Source organism: Aotus nancymaae, unplaced genomic scaffold (assembly GCF_030222135.1).
Source record: "Aotus nancymaae isolate 86718 unplaced genomic scaffold, 86718_ANA_hifiasm-v0.15.2.pri h1tg000007l, whole genome shotgun sequence".
Lineage (NCBI taxonomy): Eukaryota > Metazoa > Chordata > Mammalia > Primates > Aotidae > Aotus > Aotus nancymaae.
Window position 1 is genome coordinate 63577795 of NW_026988418.1, and position 26598 is coordinate 63604392.

Genomic DNA, 26598 nt, shown 5'->3' on the forward strand with positions numbered 1-26598 from the left:
CTGGCCCGGTTCATCTCCTTGTCCTCTTTGGCAACAACATCTGGTCCCAGATTTACCCTATCCTAGTTTTTCTAACTTGCCATGCTGGTGGTCCCACTGGGGACATTGAGTCTGCTAGAGTCTCTCCTCCCATCATTGTGATTATGAAGGGAGGGTCAGAGCAGAGCAATGGAGAAGGAAGTTGAGAGTTGAGTGTTCAGCGCCTGCCCTGCCTCCGGCTTCTACTATTGGCCACACTCCAGGCATTGTCTTCCTACCAGGGATTGAGCTGCCAGTAAGGCAGCAGGAGTACAGTCTTTGTGTAGAAGAGGTAGGAAAGTGGGGGGCGGCGGATGGGTGGATAGGCATTAAAAAAGAAGCAACAGAGGTTCTTCCAAATGGAGTAACAGCACCTGAAATCCCTGCATACCTCAGATCCCTGAGCAGAGGTGCCAAAGCTAGTGTCATCACCTAGATCACCTCCATGTCCTAGCCCAGAGCCTCCATTTGCACTCCCACACCATACAACTGGCCTAGGGAGTTGAGTTGCTGTCATAGTGAGCAATGGGCCAGACTGACTTAAGCGGGTGTTAGAATCACTGCTCTGAAGTTCCAAGCATCTGTTAATTCATATCCCCAAAAATAAAATTCATATCCCAGATAGGCTCTATGCTAGTGATTTCAAGGGTCCAAATAACTCTTGACTGGGCTTCTGACTGGGCTTCAGGACCCTACTGGGAGTATAAGGATCAAGTATCTTCTTTAACCTTCTCCATGTACATGTGTCCCCTAGGTAGGTCCCAGTGCCTAGTCTCACTATTCCAAGTCCTACTTTCCAAACTGAGAAGGCTGCATGCTTAGAGTTCCCTTGATCCTGGTGTCCACTTCGAATTCCCCAACCTGTGCAACTGGAGACGTTAGTGATGCTAAGGGCAAGGATGACAGGGGCTACAGAAGTGTGGCCTGTGCTCTTCCTCTCACCCACAAGAGGTCTGAGGATGGGATCCTGGTGGGAATGTTGGCAGCTAACAGATGGGGGTGGATTAAGGAAGAGTCCCCACTAAGCCTTCTCAATACAATATGGTAGATCACTAGGATAGAACAGAGGGGCTGCTGTCTCATGCTGTTCATGAAGTAAGAGTAGAGAGGAAAACTGGAAGGATACCAGCATTCTGCCTGCCCAGTAGGAGCCAGGTCCTCTAAGAGTCCAAGAAGAACAGAATCATGTCAGGTAAAACAGAAATACAGGGTGAGAAAATGAGATTTTTCAATCTACTTTAACATCTTTGAGGGTCAAATAATTAATGGTGGTTCCCTTCTTAATGGAACATTTGTCTGGGAGTCATGAGTCTTAGATGTCATCTTCATTAGAGAAAGGGGGGGAAATGAAGTGAGAAATGAAGAAAGGACCATCAGAATTCACAGAAAATAACCCTGACAACCGTGATTTTCATCCTAGATACTTAATTCAACCTGCTAGATAGTTAACTTCTTGTTTCAAGGTCAGCCATGACAGGGCCCCAATGTATTCTTCCAATGTCCTCCTTCCACATTTCCTAACACCAAATGGAACTAGATAACTTCTTGTTCATTTCTGTTTTCTGCACTTGCCTTTTCCTGAAATCTGCCTATAATAGTCTTCCCTACTCTGACCTGTTGAAAATCCCACTCTTCCTTAAAGGCCTTCTTCAGACTCTCCTCCCTGGGGAATTTCAACCCAGAACAGAAAGCATCTGTCCCGTCTCATCCTACTTTCCTTCTTTGTGACCTTCTCTCGACCTATATACCATTTCTTTCCTGCAACTATGCCCACTTACACTCCTATCTGAGTCAGGTTTACTTTTATACTAGATTCCACCCATTTTGCTTACTCAGTTTTCCTTCTCAATGGGTCATCCCCATTAGCATAGAAACGTCCACTATTTCACCCATCTTAACAGGGTAATCCATGCTTGATGTCTCCAGTGTTTTTTCCCCCCATTTTTCCCTACATCTACTCCAGACACTGTCCCCAACCATTCCACTGACAGTCCATCAGGGTCACCAGCACCCTCCCAGTTTTTCTCCGCTTATTCCTCTCCATCTCTCAACCTCTTGATAGAATTCCTCAGGGACCTCTTTTCTATCTACACTCAACCCTAGTGATCCTATATAGCTTCATGTTTTAAAATATTAAATGTCCTCTCCAGACTGCTTCTGCTGAATTCGACTCATATCCAACTCGTATGCCTACTATAAATCTCTGGAATGCAACACACTTCTTACACATAGCAGGTTCAGAATGGAACTCCTGCCCATTCCTCTTTCTCCTTCCAGTCTACTCCTGTCACAATCTTCACTTGATTTTTGGCCCAAATCTTGGATTCTTCCTTGTCTTCTATTATACTCTTATGTGTCAGTAAATGCTGCTGGCTCCACTTGCAAAATGCACCTATAGCCACTCCACTGCTACCTCTATGGTCCAGATCAACGTTCCTCACGATTCCATCTTCTATCTGGTATCACGCTTCATGTTTGCCCCCATACGGGCTATTCTCAGCTCAACAGAGCACTCCTAATGGCATATTATGGTTGAGGGGTCCGATCACATTATATCCTTGACTGAAATCCTTTCCATGGACTCAACACAGAGTAAATGCTGTGGGAAATTTCCCCTTACCCAATCCCATCGGCTCTCTTTTACTACTGTTCTCCCCATTGCTCACTCTGCTCCACCCATACTGAGCTCCTTGCTAGTTTTCAACACACCAGGCACATGTCCACCTCATGGCATTGGCACAGACCCTTTCCCTGAGGAATGAAAAATCCTTCTTTCCCCCAGGCAGCTGCATGGGCTGCTCGCTTCAAATACTTACTCAAATACCAACTTCAATGAGATATAAACCTTTAACCCACTACCACCACATTCCCTCTGCCCAGCACTCTTGCCCCTTTCCACCACTTAACTCTTTTTCGAAGCACTCATTACACAACAGTTGTCTTTTACCATTTTCTAAAGATAAAAACTCCACGAGGAAAGGGATCTGAGTCGGGCTGCTACTATTTGCTGTCGTATCCCCAGCAAGCAGATCAGCACTTGCCATGCAGCAGAAGTGCAACGAATACTTGTTGATAGGCCCATAAGGATCATGTCCTGTTCTGATTTGCATGCCCTACAACATTTAGCACAAAAATCTGAACATGGTTAAGCTTTAAAAAAATTCACTGAAAACAGCTCAAAATAAGAGTCACACCACCGTTTAAAATGGGAAGGTTTATTAAGGTTTTTCCTCAAGACGAACAGCCAATCTCTTGCTTCTTGAGAGAAGCAATTAGTGGGAAATGTATGTTACACCTTGGGCCCAGAACCACAGGAGGCCGCTTCTCAACAAGCCCAAAGAACTTACATCGCCCAATTCCCGTTTAAAGCTCATTAATGTCTATAAAACAGAATCCATGTTGCCTTCCCTGAAAACAGAACTATGAACCCAGTCAGAGCCTCCAGCTGTTCTCAACAAGAATATTTAAGCAAGACAGGGCAATAAATGGACTGCACAGTCAACAAACCCAAGATGAAATTGCAGTAAAATCCATGATCAAAGTAATGTCTGAACTACATTTTCAAGATTAACTTTGAGTTTTTACATTGTGGGGAACATAAATACTAAAAGCTGGGTAGTTAGACTGCCTCAAAGCTCACATTCATTTCCCTCTTGGCAAGATGAGCTCTTTCCAGACCCCGGACAAGAATCCAAACCACTCTGCCCTTTTAAGCCTGGAGCTGATTCAAGAGGGGATATTTTAACACATATTTAGCACCTTAAATAAGTACAAAACCCAAATTTTTAAAAAGGTTATTTTACAAATTATTTTCCTCCTCCAAATACCTGACAATTTCTTCACACTTTGGTTTCAATGGACATACAATTTATAAGAGTATATTTTATGTTTTCCAACATTCTGCTGTGATTGTTTACAAAGGAAAATATCAAGGTATTCCTTATGTCTCTTTCTGTCTCTCAGTCCCTAAGACAAAACTGAGCCACATAAACTGACATACATGCATATTTATGAGGATAACGTGGCAAAATATTTTAAACTGGCCATGTCCAGGAAATGTAGAATGTCTTATACTATTCTTCAATGGAGAAAAATGTTCCAAGCCTGTTTTAATAAAGTTGGTAATAAAGGTCAGTATTTTTTCTGAGTATTAACTTCTCCAAGCACATTATAAACTCAAAGAAGTAGATTGTTTCAGTGAGGAGTAAATGGTGGCCATTTATGATGGCAAATTAAGGTGCCAAACATGGATTAGTTCAAAGTTGGAGGGAAAAGAAAGTAACACACCAACATCCGTATTTCACCAAAAGTTCTTAAGAGAATTACCCGTGTAGCCACAGTTCAGAAAACTACAGTGTTATTCATACCTTTGATGAATTGTGGTATCTTCCCTGCCCCATTAGATTGTAAACTCTTGAGAGAGCATCTCTATGCCTCTTTGTGAACCATGCAGTGTTTATGGATTAGGACTTAAATAGCTACTTCAATGCTTATCTAAGTATTAACCGGGCCGGGCGCGGTGGCTCACGCCTGTAATCCCAACACTTTGGGAGGCCGAGGTGGGTGAATCATGAGGTCAGGAGTTCGAGGCCAGCCTGGCCAACATGGTAAAACCCCAACTCTACTAAAAATACAAAAAATATAGCTGGGCGTGGTGGCAGATGCCTGTAATCCCAACTACTTGGAAGGCTAAGGCCGGAGAATCATTTGAACCTGGGAGGCGGAAGTTGCAGTGAGCTAAGATTGCTCCGTTGTACTCTAGCCTCAGCAACTGGGGAGTGACTCCCTCTCAAAAAAAAAAAAAAAAAAAAAAAAAAAAATCGATGTTGAAGCTCCCCCTGGTGGAGGGTAAGATTACAGCTGGATTTTTGACTGTTAATTTCTAAAAGCAGACTGTTGGGGGATACCACCAAGCCGTTGAAGCAAACTATGAACTATGGCATCAAGCCTCCTTAAATTCTATGTCACTCATATAACCAAAGTCATTATATTTTAAACAGCCACACATACTTAAATGAAATCAGTTTCTAGACATTTGTCATTTGACATTCATACAATATCCTAGAAACTCTTTTTTTTATTTTTCAGCTATAAAAATACATTTATTTTCAGGTACCTTCCCTTCTGGAAATAAGACTAAGGAGTTCACATCAGGACAATATAAAAACACACCTATCTCACTTTCTAACAGGATACCTTTTCATCTTGTTCAGCAACCATAGGTTTTCTTGCACATCTGACTTCAGCTGGTCCTGCTCTGCATACCACTGTGTACTGGAAAGTTCCACCTTTAGCCCAAGTGGACTGTAAAAGATGTGACAAAGGAATCTGTAACTGTCATCTTTCTCCACCACATTCTAAAATAGAAGACACTGAGTTTATGCTACTAGTCAAGCAGACTGATACCTGGAGTTAGTCTTATTAAATGGCTTCTATTTAATCTGGCAAATAACTACACAATAGATGGGACAAGATAGTATTTAGAAAGTTTTACTGGTTGATAAGAAGTTTGTCTATGATTTTAAGTTCAAAGAAATGTTTGAGGGGTGTTTTAAAGCAGAATGACTTTAGAGGACCTTAAAATAAAAGATGCCACCCTGACCTGACAACTGGCCCTAATGCTTCATTAAAAGGTACTATAGTTTTGGCCCCTCAATCCCAGACATATGCATAATTGGATCAGTAAAAGGATAGTGTTACATAACGAAGTTTATTAGAAACTAAAAATAATTATAATAATTTCCAGTTTTTCAAAACAACACTTTAACATTTTCTCAGGTTGGTCAGAGCTTAACATTTAAAACCTGATTTTAAAATTTCAATTCAGTAAATGACAGGCTGACCACATACCTGGAAAATCTCAGCAAGGCATGAACATTTCTTCATACCTAGTTGCAAAGAGACAGTATCAAGAGATCCCTGAGCAATGACTTAAGACTTTCTAGGACTGGTCTCCTCCTTAATATTTGGGCACAAGGCACAGGGTTTCCTAAGCTTGCTTCTTTCCTTTTCTAGAACTTAACTGGCTAACAAGCTTTTGTTCTACCTCTCTTTATAGAGATCACATAAGTAATATCACCCTGGGTCCATGTCTTACTTAAGCCCCATCTTTCATAAGAGGAAAATAACTGGGAAGGAAAAGAAAAGCACCACTATATAGGAAGCTAAAATTTTAACTCGGCAATCTCTTCCACATTACTACTACCACACTATCTCATAAATAGTTGAAGCAAAAGTAACACATTCCTTTTATGTGTTTTAACTTTCTCTCATTTCTCTCAAATTCTTCAGACTATTATAAAGCAAGTTTGAAATTTTTCACATAACACTTCATCGGTGGACTCACACCCAACAAGTTAACAATGGCAAAAGGATTCCCTTGATGAAATTTCAAGCTGTGGAAGATCTGAAATAGTAAAAGTTAAACCCTGATACAGTATTAAACTTATCTTTTTACATATAAAAATAATATACAGTGGGATTTTTATTCAATAAGATACAATCTTTAAGATCAAGAGAGAATATACAAAACTATTCTATGTTGTCTGATGTATTTTACTGTATAGTAGGAATAAATATATCTAGAACAGAAAGTGCAAGGTCTGTTTCTAGAGAAATCACCACTTACTTAGTTTAAAGCCAGTGTTCTGCAGATACTAGGCAGAAAGGAGCTACTGTCGCATTTAAAACAATGTGGTCATTATAAAATAAAGGCCTTAAATCTATAAACAATAACAAAAACACACAAACCAAATGAAAATGTACTAAAATTTAATCATCCATAAAAGCTGTAATTTAATCTGACAGTAAAACACAAGAAGCAATATTAGAGTTGGTTTAGTATATTATATATTTTAGCTTTGAAAGCCATAGAAATCAGTTATCCCAGTTTTTTTTCCTATAAAAGACCCATTTTTCCAAAGCATTATGCACAAACAATTTTAATTAGAATATAATGACAGATGATATTCCATAATTTTTTAAATATAAAATGAAGTCAATGACTCAAAAAAGTTATCTGCTGCAATGAGTTTGAGGGGACATTTCATATTATCATTACGGATATAAAGTATAATGGTTCAACTTTTTAGTGCTTGATAGGGAGGATCATGATAAAAAGGTCAATATGAAATCATTTGATTACAGTAGCAATATCTAACATTTGAAATGCATTCATGCTCTTTTGTATAATCATATTAGAGTCAAGTATATTTTCACATCTGTTATAACTGCTATTGCAAAGGAGAAATACTATTGTCTTATTTTCCAAGAGATATACACAGAGCAATTTTTTTCTCCAGGGAACTTGTGCAAACCAATATAAGATCTAAATTCTTCACATAATATATAAAACAGGAGAAGCCTCTTCAGATTTATTTTTTGAAGTCTGGAATGCTGGCACTTTCCAATTAGGCAACAGTTCTTCATTCCTGTAATCTAAAACATTGGATACAGATATACACATATGTATGGTTAATCTCTTGATGTCAGAAGATGGTACTAAACAAGCAGGTATCCAATAAAGTAAAAAAATAATGAGTTTAGCTGATCATAACTTGAGAAATAAATTATGCTAAACAGCTACAATAACAGTGCTTAAAATTCCCTTTAAAAATGTTTTAAAAAATCAAAAATAGAAGACTGAATTCACAAGAGAGGAGTCTATAATTGATCAACTTTAGTTATCCTCAGTTATATTTAGTTATACTCAATTATATTTAGTGTTTCCCATTACATCTGATAATCCTGTCTGTACAGAGGAAAACAATGCTATTTTTATTCTATCTCATTACCATCTTATTTTTACTTTCCTTTTTTTAACTAAAGAAAAGAACACCTGCCTCCATAAACCTTTCCATAAGACATTCTTTATTCAAGCATTTTATGATTATATATTAGAATTACCATTTCTAATACAGGTTAAGGCAAGAGATGATACAGAGAGAGCTAATCCCCATATTCAAGGGCAGAAGAATCAAAGTTAGTCTTATTGTCAACAGAGAAGAATTAGGTTAAAGGAAGAATCCTGATAATGATTTTCTCTGATGTCTTTAAAACTGGGACATATAAAAAAGAGATTAACATGATTCAATTCAATTTTGCCTAAAGGCTATGGACAGATAAGCTGCCCTCAGGGTTCATATACTCTTACTAAAAAGGTTTATAATTTCTATTTAAATCTACCCTGTATTTCAGTACTTTTACAAGTATAGAAACAACGTGGCACTTCAAGTCTACAATCACAGTAAAATGTACTGCAAAGCAGTCTGATTGCTAAGTCACTATTATTTGGCATTATCAAACAGAGATCTTGGATGACTTATTAAGTAAACTTTATTACACATCAGAGTCTAAGAATTTATGCAAGCAGGATAAAAGTCTTACTCCAGATTTAGGTCAAGATTTATCTTCTCTAACGTAAAACTCACAAGGCACTGTCACATTGTTGGGTGCACATAAATGAATTTTAAAAATTGTAATAGGCCAAGAGATAGCACCTTTTCCTTTAAACATAAGCTAAAAGAATATTTTGTGAGAACTAAAAATTAAACTAGGGCCAGCCATAATAATGAGCTGTCAATGAGCCAGTCAACTATAAAAGAGTTAAATAACACAGTATTTAAGAACTGGAACTGGAGCCTTCATTTTCTCTATCTTTGCACCCTTGCCTAAACAAACACATACACCAGTAATCTTAATAATCACTTTCAGGGAACTGATGATTTAAAGTTATTGAATCAAGGCCACGCACGGTGGCTCACGCCTGTAATCCCAGCACTTTGGGAGGCTGAGGTGGGTGGATCAGATAACCCTGAGGTCAGGAGTTTGAGACCAGCCTGGCCAATGTGGTGAAACCTCATCCCTACTAAAAATACAAAAATTAGCCAGGCATGGTGGTGTGCATCTGAAGTCTCAGCCACTTGGGAGGCTGAAGCAGGAGAATTGCTTGAACCCAGGGAGGCAGAGGTTGCAGTGAGCAGAGATTGCACCACTGCACTCCAGCCTGGGTGACAGGGCGAGACTCCATCTCAAAAAAAAAAAAAAAAAAAGTTATCGAATTAAGATTTCATTAAAAGCCTAAAGCAAACATTTAGCCAGATGCTGTCTTTCTTAAATCTGACTACCAGAGATAATCCCCACGTCCCTTTCTCCTTTCTGTGTAATTTCCTCTACAAACCTTCATTTAAAAAGGGAGCTACAATTACTCAGGTGTTTCCCTTAAGAGAGAGATGCATATCTCTATGGAAACACATATTAGTTAATTTGGAGGTTTTAAGGGATAATCTACTAAATGAACCCAAGAGATTTACGAGAGTTAGTATAACCAACTCTCCAGTGGGACCAGTTTACACTGACTGGAGACCAAGTTTAGTAATAACGATGCAATTAGCATCAAATTACATAATAAATCCACTCCATGAAAATACTCTTTTATGGTATTATTTATAGAATTGATGAAGTAGAAATGTTCAGGGGATTTAAATACATCATTAAAGAAAAACAGTCCCCACAGTCTTGACAGTCAGCTTACACGCTGTCATAAATTTCTTTTCAATGGGGTCACTTAGTGGAAACTAAAATAGTAACTAGTAGAAAAGTCAACTAATACTTAGAAGCCTAAATAGAAACTTTTATTTGAAAGAAGTTGATCCATACCAGAGAGGAAAATGACTATCAAAATTACACTGATATACCACCACACATTCCCTGAATGGGTCAAGTTAAAAAGACTGACAACACTAATTTTGGGGAGGATGTGGAACTCAAAAGCTACTGGAGAGTGTGTAAACTGGTACGACCACTTTGAAAAACTTTTTAGCAGTAACTACTAAAGCTGTCCATACGTATAGCATATGATCTGGCCATTCCATTCCTAGATATATACCCAACAGAAATGCATGCACATGTGCACAAAGTCAACTAGGAATGTGCACAGAATTATTCATACTAATTTCCCCAAAGAAAGAACTTAGATGAACACCAATAGCAGAATACATAAACATACTGCCAGTACTCTCACGCAACAAAAATGAACTACTGCTACATTTAATATAAATAATTCCCAAAAACATATTTTTGAGTGCAAGAAGCCAGGCACAGAAAAATACACTATGTTTTTGTTTACGTAAAGTTCAAAAAAAGGCAAAACTAATCCATGGAGTTAGAAATCAGGGCAGAGTTTTAATTTAACTTGGGGAAGAGTGACTCCTGTTGTTATACATGGGTGTGTTCACTTTGGTGTAATTCACCAAATGTACACTTATGTCTTTTTGTTTCAGAGCAACTACTGGTTCACTTCAATTCAGCATGAATTTGAGAGTCATCTAGGAAAGTGTTCTATTCATTCAACCACTATTTTTTAATATCCAACTCTGTATCAGGCACTGGGGACACAGTGGCAAGAAAAACAGACACGGTCCTTGCTGTCAGAAAGCTTAGCTCAAGGGGAGAGGTCGAGTTATCCAACAGTTAACCTACAAGTTATAAATCACATTTACAAGTTACGGAAACTTAGAAATGTCATAATAGATGAAATGGGAAGTGGCTAAAGTCTGGAAAAACCCAAAATAAGAGGATGAGAAAGGTACTTGTTCTGCTTTTAGCATCTTACCTGGCTCAGAGCTGCTGCTGACTATGGGCTTAGAGCAGCAGACATGGTTTCCTTTTAGGCTTCTTCTTTTCCACTGGTGTTTTTCTATTTATCTGTCTGACCAGGTCATAAAATATCTAAAAACAAGAAAAAAAGTACTTAACCAACTTTTAAGACTTTTTTCCACAAACAATTCTGGTAAGAATTACTCTGCTCTTAGATCTGCATTCTGCTTCTTTTAAAGTCAGGTTTCTTAGAAGGCTCTGCTGACTTTCAGTCAGGGTAAAGCAGGACTTACCTATTTATAATGAAGGAAACGCCCTTACTCCTAGGTATTCAACATCAAATCAAGAATAAGAACTGGTAGTGAAAAATAGTAAAAACTTCAAACCTACAGAAAAGTTGCAAAAATGGTACCAACAACTTTGGCATATTCTTCCCAGATTCACCAATTAGTAACATTTTGCCACTTTTACTTTACACACACACACACATATACACACACACACATTTATTTTCTGAATCATCTGAGAGATCTTAACTATTAAGTCCTTTAATAAGTATTTCCTAAGAACAAAGATATTCACTTACATAAACATATACAGTTATTGCACTTAAGACATTTAAGGATTGACACATTATTCTGCATAACTACAGAACAAATTCCAATTTTGTCAATTGCCCCAATAATGTACTTCCCCCTCCAAGGACAGGATCCATCCAGGATTACACACTGCATTTTATTTCCTCTCACTTTAGTTTTTTAAAATCTGGAACAGTTCTTTGGCCTTTGTCTTTCAGGACATTGTCATTTCTGAAAAATAAAGTCTAGTAACTTCCCTCGATTTGGGTTTATCTGGTGTTTTCTCATGATTAGATCCAGGTTATACATTTTTGTCTAAAATAGGACAAAAGAGATACTGTCTCCCTTTCAAGGTATCACATGCAGAGGCACATGATTTTTGTTTGCTTTTTTTAAAAAATGTTAATTTTGGTTAAAGTAAAAAGTAGAAAAAGTCTGCTAATCCTTGACTTGAAATGACAAATATTTGTGGTTTTTAGTTTGTTTATTTTGAGACACAGTCTTGTTCTGTCACCCAGGCTGAAGTGCAGTGGTGCAATTTCGGCTCACTGCAACATCCACTTCCCAGGCTCAAGCGATACTCCCACCTCAGCCTCCCAAATAGCTGGGAACTACAGGTGTGCACCACCACACCCAGCTAATTTTTGTATTTTTCATAGAGACAGGGTTTCTCAATGTTGCCCAGGCTGGTCTCAAACATCTAAGGTCAAGTGATCTGTCTGCCTTGGCCTCCCAAAGTGCTAGGATTATAGGTGTGAGCCACTGCACCTAAATGTTTGTTAATAAATCTTGTGGATTCATTTTTGGATGAAAAGTGCAAAGTATCAAAGACAAAAATACAATGCTATTTATTTCATAAAAGCAGATAATTTTAATTCAGATGCCAAATATTAAAACAAGAAACAGATAAGCTTTGCTATGAAATACAACACTTACTAATGATTTGGAATTAAAAACAAATATCACGGAAGTCCCTTACTGTTACTAATCTGGAATAAATAGTTCTTTGCAGAAGTATATTAAAAAATGGATGACTTTAAGGAGTATTACAGGGATGACTAGTAAAATCTGAATATATAACAAACACAGACTCTGTCATCAATTTTTATGATTCTCATAATTGTGCTGTGGTTGTGTAAGACAATGTCTTTGATCTGAGGATACATATACATCGAAATATTTAGGAGTAAAGAAGTGTGATTTCTGTAAACAAGTGGCAAAATTTTAGTAATCGGTGAATCTGATGCAGGGTAAACAGAAATTCCTTTTATTGTTCTTATAACTTTTGAGTAAATTTTAAGAGTAAAATATTTTTAAATTATTGATCTACATTTAAGATAGATGATAAACAATTATATTTCTTTAAAATGATAATTACCTATTTACTTTTTTTAAATGTTCCAGATTACAAGACTAAATTAAACTGTTAAAAAGGAAAAAAAAAACCTGAATGATTTATTCAAAGCTACAAAAGTGACTCATTTAAATTCTTTTCTTTCTGCTCCATTCTTCCCACTCCCATCCTCTTCAAATCATTTAACCCTGTTATCTCATTTCTAAAGAAAGTCTGAAAACAGAATTTACAAACAAAACTGTAGTTTTACAACTCTGAAGTCCAAGTTGTTTCAAAACTCTGGAAACTTCAAGAACTCAGTGTGCTTAAGCCACAAATGGGCTTTCATTGGTTCCCTACACTCAGTGCATAAGCTATAATATAAAAAAAATAAATAAAAGTAAACTAAAACAGTAAGTTCATCAAAATTACACGTAGTTTCTATTTCAGTTTCTTCATACTCGCCAGTTTCTGGTTCCTGGTATTATACAGAAAGGTAACTAATTTTTGTAGTATTATTCTAAATTATTTCTTTGGAAAACATTGCCTACCTCACAGCAGCAGATGGTTCAGTGATGAGGACAAGTTCGAACTATAATATTTGGTTAGAAATGCTGAAAGGCCCCAGCCTAGGTTCTTCCTCATCTCTCTGAACTATAGAAAAATCTAAAGGGAACACAGAATAGAGTTTCTCAATCCCTCTCCCGTTCCTAAATTGGGATGTCTTGATTCCAATTACTATTCCAGCCTCAGCAAAGAACAATTAATTCTTGATTAAGACTACTGTGATTCTGGTATAGCCATACATTATTTTCAGAACATTGCAAAGTGGTGTGAATAAGAGTTTTAAAAAACGTTTATATATATATATTTTATATATATATCCTTGTCTGTTTTCAAATTTAAGGCCAAGAGGTGAATTTTTGAAAGTATTACTCTATACTTCAGGCATTCGAAAATCACAAAAAAATTTACAAGGCAAAAGTTGTGTGAGCAACTATTAACTATCAAAGGAATCTTGTAGCTGGATTATCAGATTATAAAGAGAAAAATATTTTTGAAAACTCAAATTATCTGCTCCATTCTCCCCACTCTCAAGAACTGAGCATAAAGTTTGTATGTTTTCCAAAAAGTAAAGATTCTTGAGATGGCTAATGCATTTCATTTTATGGTTTTTCTATGTTTGTTTTTATAAACCCTCGTTTATAAACTCTCTGCTTTAACAAGACTGCTATGAAAAAGTATCTCTGCTGACTGGAAGAAGTTTAATAGCATGTAGATTCTCACAAACATATATTACACTGCCCTCTGGATCCCAAAGGGAGAAGTCCTATGCACTGGACCCAGGCCCAACCCAGCCCCACCGCAGCCTGATGAACTTGGTTTTTGGGTCCCATGGAGGTAAGGACAAGGACAGCAAGAAACCACATCTCTTAAGGCCAATTATCTTGCAGGTGGTGACCTCATATCACCATTCTGCTAGCGAAACAGATTCACTAATTCTAACATATTCTTTTTTTTTTTTTTCTTTTTTCTTTTTAAAGACGAGGTTTCACCATGTTGGTCAGGCTGGTCTTGAACTCCCGACCTCAGGTGATCCACCCGCCTTGGCCTCCAAAGCGCTTGGATTACAGGTGTGAGCCACCACGCCCGGCCCTAACACATTCTTTATCAAAATACTTTTTTTTCTTTAATTATTGTTGAAAGACTTGTTCCCCCAGTAGGGTGCAAACTTCTTTAGGGCAGGAATATTGTCAGTCTGGGTGACTGTTACCTGTGGGCCTGACACAGTGCCAGACACATAATAGCTAGTGTTTACTGAATAAATAAAATTTATAAATTTCTTGCTTTTTATATACTTGTTAAAAATGGTTTCACATAAAAAAGCAAGCAATGGCATTCTTGATTATCTGTAAAATACAGAAGTTGAAGCAAGCTTAATTTTTTTTACCTGCCAGGTGTTTAAAGTAACTTGGTCATTTTAAAAAGTCAGATAATAGTCTACAGGCATATCAGTCAAGAAAAAGTGATCAGCAGAACCACATGCCAGAGAGGAACAGCAAGCAAAAACAGAGGACTCATAACTTACCCCACTCTCACTCTCACCTACGTAGTTAAGTGATCTGAATTCTAACTGATTACGAGTAATGCTATAAATGGCAAACAAGGGCAGGAAAGAAGCCTACTCTGTTTTGTTTTTATTTTTTAAAAAGGCTTATGGTAAAGTAAACAAAAGCAAGGGAACTTTTTAAGGTTGACTGGTGGAGACAGTTGGAAATTGTACTAAATTTTTAGGAGCCCAGTAAACTAGTAAACTACTGGCCTTTTACACCCAGGCATGCAGCTTATTATGCTAAGTAAGTATTCTCGTCCACAGGTATGTTTTCAAGATAGCGGAGTGCTTAACTCAGTGACCCCACACCCACACTCCCTAAAAAAGCCTTGTGCACCTCCTGTATCAGGCCTAACAGTCTAAGTGAATTCCAGGTACATGTCCATACTCACACAGATTACCTACTTTGAATCATGCCCCAAAGGTGAGGAAGACTCATAACACAATTCTGTGATATCCACGAAGGTAGTCACATCCTTCTGTGTAACTACCTCCACATATTATTTTCCAACTTGACTTTACAACCTATTTATAGAAATCTGGATAAATAATTCTTACAATATAAGGGTGATGTAACAATTTTTACACACCACTTTATCACATATCACTTAGCGGCTTAGCAGGACTTTATACACATTCTTCGATTCTAGCTTCCTCTTTTACAATAAGCTAAATTTAACTGTTCTCATACAGCCATCAAAGTGGCCTCATGTAAGCTAAAAAATACAGTTTCTAGGAATTACTTAGTGTTTCCTATAACATGATAGAATCAAGATTGCTTAAAACATGAAAATTTTGTCTTAAAAGTCTGGCTGTTAACTTAAAGCAAACTAAAAAGGCACTTGTTTGTGCTGCCCAGCAGTTGTAGGTTACCTCATTAACATTGATCTTTGACTTTGCAGAAGATTCTAAAAAGGCACAGTTACACCACTGTCTTGCTAAATTCTGGCCCTGTTCTTTGCCAACTACTCGCTCATCTTCCAGGTCACATTTATTGCCAACCAAAATCATTGGAACCTGTGGGAAGAAAAAAACATAAAATGAGCAATAACACTTAGTCTTTTTTTTTTTTTAATGAATAAGCAATTATCTGCCACTTACTGAAATGGATTAGTTAAGATTGCAAGCTTCACCAAGTAGTAACAAAAAGTGTATGCTGAGGGGAAGAGGTGAAGGAAGAAGAGACCAAAAAATATGGAAGAGATCCTACTACATGGATATGCTAAATTATTTTAAGAATATTATCCTGGCCAGGCCCAGTGGTTCACGCCTGTAATTCAAGGACTTTGGGAGGCTGAGCCAGGAGGATTGCTTGAGCTCAGGAGCCTGAGACAAGCCTGGGTAACATAGTGAGACCTGGTCTCTACTAAAAAATTTAAATACAATCAGCTGGGCAGGGTGGCACACACCTGTAGTCCCAACTACTCAGGGAGCTAAGGTGGGAAGATTACTTGAGCCCAGGAGGTAGACGCAGTGGGCCATGATTGTGCCACTGCACTCCAGCCTGGATGACAGAGCAAGACCCTGACGCGCGCGTGCGCGCGCGCACACACACACACACACACACACACACACACACACACACAGAATATAACCCCCAAATTCTCTTGTGGACCACTACTAATTGCTGAATTTCAAGTAGAAAAACCTGAAGGAAAAGGAATCTCCTACAAAACAGAAAAGAATAAAGTCAGTGGGCCTAATTTTTTTTTTTTTTTGAGACGGAGTCTTACTCTGTTGCCCAGGCTGGAGTGTAGCAGCGCGATCTCGGCTCACTGCAACCTCTTGCCTCCCCGGTTCAAGTGATACTTCTGCCTCAGTCTCCCGAGTAGCTGGGACTACAGGCGCATGCCACCATCCCAAGCTAATTTTTGTATTTTAGTAGAGACGCAGTTTCACCGTGTTGCCCAGGCTGGTCTCGAACTCCTGAGCTCAGCCAATCCGCCCACCTAGGCCTTCCAAAGTGCTGGGATTACAGGCGTGAGCCACCGCGCCCAGCCGCCCTAACTGGTTTAAAACAGATGCCAAAAGTAGTGGCAAGATAAAGATATTAACAATAGGTTCTACTTCTGCATTTGACATCTAGATTTGAAGATCTATTTAGATTAAATGTTAAGGGGGATTAACAATAAAAATAAAACCACAAAGTAGCTATGTGCTCCTCTTTTCTCCACACTATATATGCTTGGCTACATCCATCCAAAAACTCCCTACTTCCAGTAAAACAGGCAGTTAACTAACTGTATTAACTTCCTTAGTTAAAAGGTGTCCAGCGAACAAAGTAATTTGTTTGAGGTGATGGACACTATAAAAAAAAAATTAAGGAACATAGTGGACCTTCTACCTAAAAATAGGCAATTATCGTGAGTTAGATTAAACACACTAGGCATCTACAACTCCATCTTTTTTAGTTTATTACATGGAACAAAGGGATTAACATTACCAGAGCTCAATCTGCACATAATTGCCTATGAAAACAAAACTCTCTTGGATAAATTAGTCATTAAAAGGAAAAAAACCATTCATTGGTTACAGCTGGTTATGAGTCATATTTTATAAATCCCTCCTCCCTATAATATTACCCAAGGTTAAGTGCCTTGAGAAAATTTATATGCTCCCATTAATAATTAGTACACACAAAACCAGAAAGGTACAATTGAAATTTTAAATCTTGATTTATACAACTGAAAAAGAACTCTCTGTGGTTCAAAACTGAGGTAAATGTATGAAATACACATTTTGTTTTGCCAAAAAAAAGACACGAACACAAAAACAATGCTATTCAACAATTAAGACAAGATTTCTGAAACAAAAATTTTTTAAATCCAGTTAACTAAAATCTTTAACATAATTTTAAAGGAAAAAAACTGCATGTAATAATTATACCAATGAAATTTTAGAAATAAAAACACACCATTATGGATCTTAATAATATTCTTTGAACACTGTTTCTGACATAACTACCACCTTTCAAAGCTCGACTCGGTACCACTTCTATGAAGTATTCTTTGACTCCTCTTTTTCCTCTACTGCACTTTTTAGCCCATAGCACAATGGGTATTTTATCACATATGTCCTCATTTTCTAAACATCTCACTACATAACTTCTAAGTTAATTTTGAAAGTTAAAAATATTTTTGGTCACACGGGCTCTGTCAGGCATGCGGTAGATAGCTTCCAAATCCTCTACTGATAGAGAAAACAGGCACTTTTTTATTTGGCCACAAAGAGATAGCAGTACATCTTACAGAGAAAAAAAATACTTACATCTTCTGTGTCCTTAACCCGTAAAATCTGTTCCCTCAGGTCCTGTAAGTCATTAAACGTGGACTGAGCTGTAATAGAATATACTAGTGCAAAACCTTGGCCATTCTTCATATACAAATCCCTCATCGCTGTAAATTGCTCCTATGATAAAAAATATGCAATTATAAATATATAAATTTCTTGAATGTATACTAGAACAATTTAAAACAGAATAATTACAAGTGAGCTACATTTTTTATTACTTGCTATCCTGACAGAAAACAAGACATAACACAGTTTCTAGCAACTTTCTAGGTGACTAGAAACAATGACAATAAATTGTAGAATTAAAAGGAATTCTTAACCATTTTAATTTGCTTTTGTGTGATTTAGAACCGTATATAACTTTTTAGAAACAGATCTTAATTTTGATCCTAAATAATTTTATTTGCAAATTTATGACACAACTACTGCCCAAGTGTAAACAATCTGAGCTATAAGACCAATACTGAACTATAACTTAATCATCCAGCATCAATATCTCTACTAGCAGATTTTATCATCTTTCTTTTTATATTCTCAGGGCAGAGCAAGACTTTATCATCCTCATAGCCAATAAACTCTTTTTATAAAAGTTTGTTCATGGCCAGCGTGATGGCTCATGCCTGTAATCCCAACGTTGACTTTGGAAGGCTGAGGCAGGTGGATCACCGGAGGTCAGGAGTTCCAGACTAGTCTGACCAACAAGGTGAAACCTCGCCTCTACTAAAAATACAAAATTATCCCAGCATACTGCTGCACACCCGTAGTCCCAGCTACTCAGAAGGCTGAGGCAGGATAACTGCTTGAACCTGGGAGGTGGAGGTTGCAGTGAGCCAAGATCATGCCATTGTACTCCAGCTTGGGCAACAAGAGTGAAACTTCATCTCGAAAAAAAAAAAAAGAGCTTGCTCATGTATTTTCATTCCCCAACTCATACCAAACCTTTAGAAAAGATGTGAGAATAGCGCAATGACTATACCTTTTAGTTAAATTTACTAATTGTTAACATTCAGTCACTGTGCTTCAGTAACACCAAATTAAAATTATTTGTTTTAATTTTAAGCTTTCTTCCTTTCATTTGGTGACAATCATTACTGTATGTTGTAACTATCAATGTTAATACAAGACAAAATCTTATTTTTAAAAAGTTTTGGGATTTTATATATATTATTTTTAAAGCACATATGGCAGAATATTAAAAATGTATGTATCTTGGGTCTTTATATTAAATAAACGGTACATCTTAGATCTTTTTACCTTTGGATGCATTAAACATAAAAGACCTAAATCCACAAGGTTTTTTAAGTTTTTTGCTGTCCTGGCTTCCCTTCTCCCCATGACCACTGCCTCTATTTTGTCTATTACATCTAAAATAGTTCTGGTTGCTCTACTCTGGCTGATGAACTCTTTCTTGTATTCCAGGGAGTTAGCTATGCTACCACTCTATCATTTCCCCAGCTTCAAATTCTAGGCTTTGGTGTGCCACAGGAATATGGCTAACCTTTTTATACTGCTGCCAGGGTATTTTCTGAGAAAGATGTAAAAACTGGGAGTTTCCTGGATTCTTCATTTATTAAGTTTTTGTATTCCAGGATTGCACCACTGTGGTAACCAATTATATTCTGCCATTGTCTAAATATTTATATAATAAATGAATTTACTTACAAATGTAAGTGCTACAAATACTAGCAATACTATTTCTATGATGTTCTCTAGAGATTATGGTCTTTGCTTCTTATTAAATCAAAAGAATAAACACACAGGCAAACTGAGTTCTGAAAATCCAGTTTAAGAACAGTCCTTACAGAACTGCTGTGGTTGGCGTCTTCTTTTGAGAATGCCAACCTCCTTCTTAAAGACATTCTACAAGTTTCTACAAGTTTCATCCATTCACGATAAATATCCACCGACACTGCTGTAGCCCTAAGGATATTGTCAGTGATTGTGAGAGGCAAAAAATTTCTGCCCTGGAGGAGTGCACATGGAGACAGACAAAAATCAAGTATGCAAGCTGGTAATAAATGTTATAGCTCAGGGAAGGCCTCACAGGTAATATCTGAGCAAGGATCTGAGGGAGGTGAGGGAGTAAGCTCCATGGTTATGTGAAGGAAATGTACCCCAAGCAGAGGGAAGAGCAAATGCAAAGGCCCCAAGAGGAAACATGTCTAAAGTATATGAGAAGCTGTAAGGAGGCTGGATTCACTGAAACATTGTTACCTAGTGGGTGAGTACAGGAGGTGGAGCCAGAGAAGGAACAGAGAGAAAGAAGATCTCATTTGGACCTTTTAGGGAAATGTAATAACGACTTTGGCTTTTACTCTGAGCTTAACGCATAATTTAAGCTGAGGAAGACATGATCCAACTTACATTTAAGTGGGATTGTAATGGTTACTGTGTTGAGAACAATCTGAAGGGTGTCAGGAAGAAAAGCAGGGAGATCAGTTTTGAGGTTATTGAAATAATCCAGCTGAGAAATGACAACTGTTTAGACCGAGATAGATAGTGTCATTAGATTCTAGTGGTGGTAGCTGAGTTCTGGGTAAAGTTTTAAAGGTAAAGCCAACAGGGTTTTCTGAGAGTTTGGATGTACACAGAACATAACAAAAAAGGCAGTCAAAGATGGCTCCATGGTTTCAGACATAACCAACTAAAAGGATACTATTTACTGAGATAGGAAAGATTGGAAAGACCCAGGTCAGGGAAAGGGTATCAGGAGTTCAGTTTGGACATGTTATGTTTGAGATGCTTACTAGACATACAAAAAGAGATATTGAAGAGGCAGTTAGAATAGGAGTTTGACGTTCAGAAAAGAAATAAGAGATGGGGATATAGTTTGTATGTCTGTCATCTCCAAACCTTATGCTGAAATGTAATCCCCAATGTTGGAGGTGGGGCCTGTGGGAGATGTTTGGGTCATAGAGACGGATCCCTCATGAATGGCTTGGTGCTATCCTCATGATTCTGTTCTCATGAGATCTGATTGTGTGGCCCCCTCTCTCTTGCTCCTGCTTCTGACATGTGAAACACCTACTCCCTTTGCCTGTCACTATGATTGTAAGCTTCCTGAGGTGTTCACCATAAGCAGATGCTGCTGAAACTATGCTTGTACAGCTTGCAGAACCATGCACCAATTAAACTTCTTTTCTTCATTAATTACCCAGACTCAGGTATTTCTTTACAATAATGCAAATGGCCTAACACAGAGAGAGTTATAAAGTTAGTATTTATCAGCATACAGACTATTTAAAACCATGCAACGAAAGAGCTCCAAAGCAGTGTTGATAGAAAAGAGAAGTGCAAGTATTGAACCCTGAGGCCCTCCAACATTAAGAGGTAGGGGAGATAAAGAGGAATTAGGAAAGGAGACTTAGGAGTAACCAATGAGATGGAGAAAATTAGCTAAGTATTGTTTCTTGGAAGCCAAATGAATAAAGGTTTTACAGTAAAAGGCAGTGATGAACTGAGTCAAAGGCTGCTGAAAAGTCAAGGGAGTTGAGGATATACTTAAGAGAATTATAAATGATGGACTGTGAACCTGAAGCTATATGCAGAGGGGGTTGAAGATATAAAAGATAATAAAAAGATGTTAGGATAAATGGACTACAGATGGCAATGAAGTTGAAGGGCACTAAAAGAAATGAGATGGCCTGGGTACAGTGGCTAACATCTGTTATCCCAGCACTTTGGGAGGCCAAAGACAGGAGGATCCCTTGAGTCCAGGAGTTCAAGACCAGCTTGGGCAACATAGTGAGACCCTGTCTCTATGAAAATAAATAAATAAAAATAAAATAAAAGCTAGGTGTGGTGGTGTGCACCTGTAGTAGGTCCAGCTACTCAGAAGGTTATGGTGGGAGGATTTCTTGACCCTGTGAGTTTGAAGCTGCAGTGATCTATGTTCATACCACTGCACTCCAGCCTGGGTGACAGAGAGAGCCCCTGTCTCAAAAAAACGAAACAAAACAAAAAGAGGAAGTGAGATGGATAAAGAAAGAAGTAGTGAGTAGTGGAGGATAAGATGCTTGGAAATTAGATTAAGGAGGTATTATAGTTATTGGTAATCACATAGTTTTATAAAACCATGCTATGAATGGCTTAAAAGTACGACGGACATCAAGGAACTGACAGGCCAGGTCAGGGTAGTAGATCATCTATAATAATCCACATAGATTCTACATGGATAGTAAAATCACTAAGAATTCTGATTGAAGCAGTGAGAAAGAGAGAGAGTGCGCACAAAAATCTTCAGAGTAAGGAGTGATTTTGACAAGATTAACAAGCAGCAGCTGTTTGCAAAGTTTTATGCAAGGCACTGGGGACACAGACAAGCAAACAGGCCATTATATCAGCATGTTGAGTGCTACGATGGGAGACAGACACAATACTGGATAGCACAAAGTAAAGATCTCTGTGATGGAGAACTTCCTTCTTACAATTTGGACAGAGAAAGAAGAAAGAATGCCTGTACACTGTGGATATGATAAAAAAAAAAAAAGTAGAAAGTATTCTTTTTAGCTATTGGGGTTTCTGGAAACAAAGGGGAATTTTGCTGATTCAGAAGCTAAAAACATTAGAGAGCAGGAGGGTGGGAAGAGGGAGAGACAGCTTGATTCAACTGATATAAGATGTAGTTTCAGAAGGCCTTTACCAGAAGTTTGCTATGAGGGCAAAGCTCACTGATAAGAGTTAAGATCCATTTTCCCAAAAAAGATTGGAAAAATATAGTATAATTAGTGCTATATTGTTGTATATAACCACTCCAATTTGCTTACATACTTTTTTGAACTATCTGCAATGTTTCCAACATTTATAAAAATTATAGTGAAAAAATTTGTGCTGAATTTTAAACAACTTATAACATTTAAGCCTACCAGCCAAGCGCAATGGCTCACACCTGTAATCCCAGGACTTTCAGAAGCAGAGGCAGGAAGATCACTTGAGACCAGGAGTTTGAGAGACTAGCCTGGGCAACACAGTGAGAACCCACCTCTACACATTTTTATTTTTAATTAGCCGGGAGTGATGGTACATGCCTGTAGTTCTAGCTACCTGGGAGGCGAGGCAGGAGGATTGCTTGAGCCCAGGAGACTGCAGTGAGCTATCACTGCACCACTACACTCTAGCCTGGGTGACAGAAAGACCCTGTCTCGTAAGAAAAATAAAAAACAAAAAAAAACCTCATCCATTTTAAAGCTAGGAATTGTCTAATGCATCAAGTCTATGTGTATGGAGAAAAATAAAGAAAAGCAAAGATTGCTTAATGCATGTATTTTGTGTGGCAGTATAATTGGAAACCATCATTATTAATAAAAAATTATAAGGCCAGGTGTAGTAGCTCATGTCTGTAATCCTAGTACTTTGGGAGGCTGAGGTGGGTGGAATGCCTGATCTCAGGAGTTCGAGATCAGCCTGGGCAACAAGGTAAAACCCCGCCTCTACTAAAATACAAAATATTAGCCAGTCATGGCGGCATGCGCCTATAATCCCAGCTACTCGGGAGGCTAAGACAGGAGAATCACGTGAACCTGGGAGGCGGAGGTTGCAGTGAGTGAGCTGAGATCATGCCACTGCACTCCAGCCTGGGCAACAGAGTGAGACTACATCTCAAAAAAATAAATAAAGGTGATGGTATTAATGAAGATTAAGAAGAATAAAAGAAAATACACAATTCCATACTGTGTAACAGACATTATGCCAAATGATTTATAATTATTATGTCATTTGCTTATCACAAACACCTTATAATGTATTAATGTCATTATACTCATTTAAAGATTAGAAAAAGGAGGCTCAAAATAATCCTTGAGATGTCAAAATGCTAGTGAAAATAAAAAATTATAAAAAATTAATGACTACAGTGCCAAGATCCAAGGTCTTATTTAAATCCACAGAAATACAAATATTAACTAAAATTCTAAATTTAAAATACATTTAAAAAGATCACTGATAGCATAACCCCTACCTCAGTGTAGGAAGAAACCCAACACAGAGATTGTCTAGGTGAGCTTTGTGATGTGTGAGCATCAACTACATCACAGCTGATTTCATACACTTAAGAATCCCTCCGTTCAGGTAATTTCTTCTTAATCGGAATTCCTTTTACTCCTAATTATTCAGATGATAAAACCTGCTCACAAATTAAAATCTATCAAAAAACGAGAAAACATCCTTACTGTCCCCGCAGTATCCAGGATTTCGAGCATACACTGTTGGCAATCAACTTCAACTTGCTGTAGGGGCAAAAAAAAGAAAAAAATTAAAAAGTACATCGAAATGTCATTCTGTCTTCTTCCCACCTTTTCTATCAAAGTATCTATTAACAAATACAAAGCCTTTCTCCAGCAATATGCTATAATGGCTGGGAGTAAACTTGGTACCACAATAAAGAAAAGAGGTCTGAAGAACAGTCTATTAATATTACAGAAGCTATGATGGTTAATGCTGAATTTAGATATTTTCTGACCTCTGTAATGATTCTTATTTGTTCTTATTAAAGGCAAAAGTCGTATTTTGGAATTTAAGAAAAACTTCAACAAACAAGTATAGTCCCAACAGAAAAAAGTATTATGTATATTTATATTATCTCCAAATAAAACAAAGTACAAAAATATTAAATGGCTCAAAATGCACACAAGAAGACTTTGGGGTAAAGAAAATCTTGCCAACTTAGCATGTTACAGTTGTTAAAATTTTACTAAAATATGCAGAAAATTACATACATAGTAAAATTTGGATTTAAGACATAAAAGAAACATAGGAGTACTAAAATAAATAGCACTGAGTTCACACAGGCCTCAAGACTTTAAGAAAAAGGCACTTTTCTAGAAAAGCTCTATATAAAAGATGAAATTTTATATACTGAGTTCCATTTACTCACTGGTCTTATAAAAGAAGAGAAGGTTGTTCTAAAGAAAGTATCAACTATCAGTTGTTTAGAAAACTTTTAATAAAGGGGTTAAGAAGTGTTAGTCCTTTAGAATTTTAGGTACAGATCTTGCTTTGCAGTTAAAGCTCTAACTAGCAACTTATTTTAGGGAAATTTCAGTAAAACAACACTGTCTTCTAAAAATAAATGTGCTAACCTAAAGACTATTTTAAACTCTGCCTCTGTGTCAGATCAGACATTGATGAGAAGCATGCCTCTGTGTCAGATCAGACATTAATGAGGAGCACCACTGGTCGGACCATAAACCCATCCACCCCACCACTTATGGGACAAGTATGGTAATCTGAAAAATTTGTAACTGGGAATGTTCAACCAATAATGAATTAGGACTATAGTTTCTTGATGTATCTAGAGCATAATTTTGTTTCCAATTTGAAGACAGTGAAGCTGCTCTGCTAGTAGTGTTTAATGAACTAACAAATTAATTCAACAAAATTAGAGCACTATTAAAGGTAAATTCTAAAAACATCTTCAAAAGAAATTATTTCCTATTAAAGTTTAATCTTTTTAAAAAATATCCTTGGTTACTAGTCTTTTATAACTCTACCCCACCCAATATATTTGAGAAATAAAATAATGAAAATTTTCCATAACTCTAGCTGGTCTTCTATAGAATATTTTTTGTCAAGATCAAGTACCTAATTTTTCCCCCTTTTAAATAGACTTTATTTATTAGAGCAGTTTTAGTTTTGCAGCAAAACTGAGGGGAAGGTGCAGAGATTTCCCACATACTCCCTGCCACCACAGATACATACCCTCACCCCACTGTCAACATCCTGTACCAGAGTGGTACATTTGTTACAACTGATGAATCCACATGAATACATCGTTATCACCAAGAGTCTACAGTTTACAGTAGAATTTGCTTTTGTAATTGTACATTCTATGGGTTTTGACAAATATATGGCATGTAACCCCACTATGCTATTAAACAGACTCTAATTTTTTAGTAGTCTAAAGATTAAATATCTTTAAACTTATAAAACTAGGCAAAAATAAAAATCTTCAGTCACTGGATAACTTCAAGCATAACTTCAAGCACAAAGATGGTCTTCATTTTTGGTAACAAAAGAGTAAGTTGAAAACACACCTACTATTTATATGTATTTTTTTTCTATATTAAAATTCCCCACCAGGAAAATGTCCACATTAAGGAACAAATAAATCACTAATCAGTAACAGAACACAGAGCTCTGAATGTCGAAGTAGTATTCTGTAAGAAACATTCTATCTTGATGAAACTTTTAAAAATAGATACACAATACCAGTATCATTTCTCAAAACTATTTTCAAAAAGCAAATCTACAGATCAAATTTTAACATCACAAGGAACTACTTGCAAGCATGTGTGTACAAGTTTCACATTTTACCTTTCTGTAGGAATCTTCTATCGTTGGGTCATATTTTTCAACAAAAATTCCCTGAACAAACTGAACTGTCTAGGGGGAAAAAAAAACAAGAGAAATATTAAAAAGTTAAAGAAACAACTCCTTTGAATGTTACTTAACCTCACAAGTTATAATGATTAATTGAAATTATGTGAAAATTCTGGGTAAACACATAAATGTAAAATATAACATCATTATTATCTTTCAATATAAGGACATATCCATAACTAAGAGTACATTTATTATGAAAGGAGGTAGTCATGTTAAAAACTGTCATCAATACTGATGCTGACAATACACTGTTAATTACTTTAACTTTTAAAATACAAGGATGCAAATAA

At 37.1% G+C, this 26598-nt stretch overlaps 1 protein-coding gene across 6 annotated transcripts in view; it reads right to left on the reverse strand.

Annotated features, from left to right (window-relative positions):
* Window positions 1-3213: 3213 nt before the first annotated feature.
* Window positions 3214-26598, reverse strand: part of RAP1A (RAP1A, member of RAS oncogene family) — an 85611-nt gene continuing 62226 nt past the window's right edge. For 5 of the 6 annotated variants that reach the window (XM_064372718.1, XM_064372720.1, XM_064372719.1 and 2 more), the window contains exons 3-8: window positions 26240-26308; window positions 24097-24153; window positions 17906-18046; window positions 15512-15655; window positions 10631-10746; window positions 6773-7455 (exon numbers count right to left, since the gene is read on the reverse strand). In XM_064372718.1, coding sequence (XP_064228788.1) covers window positions 10660-10746; window positions 15512-15655; window positions 17906-18046; window positions 24097-24153; window positions 26240-26308 — 498 coding nt within the window. In that variant the 3' untranslated portion in view covers window positions 6773-7455; window positions 10631-10659. Of the gene's footprint in view, window positions 5323-6772; window positions 7456-10630; window positions 10747-15511; window positions 15656-17905; window positions 18047-24096; window positions 24154-26239; window positions 26309-26598 lie in introns of those variants that run through there. The other variant, XM_012468151.3, reaches the window with a different exon arrangement.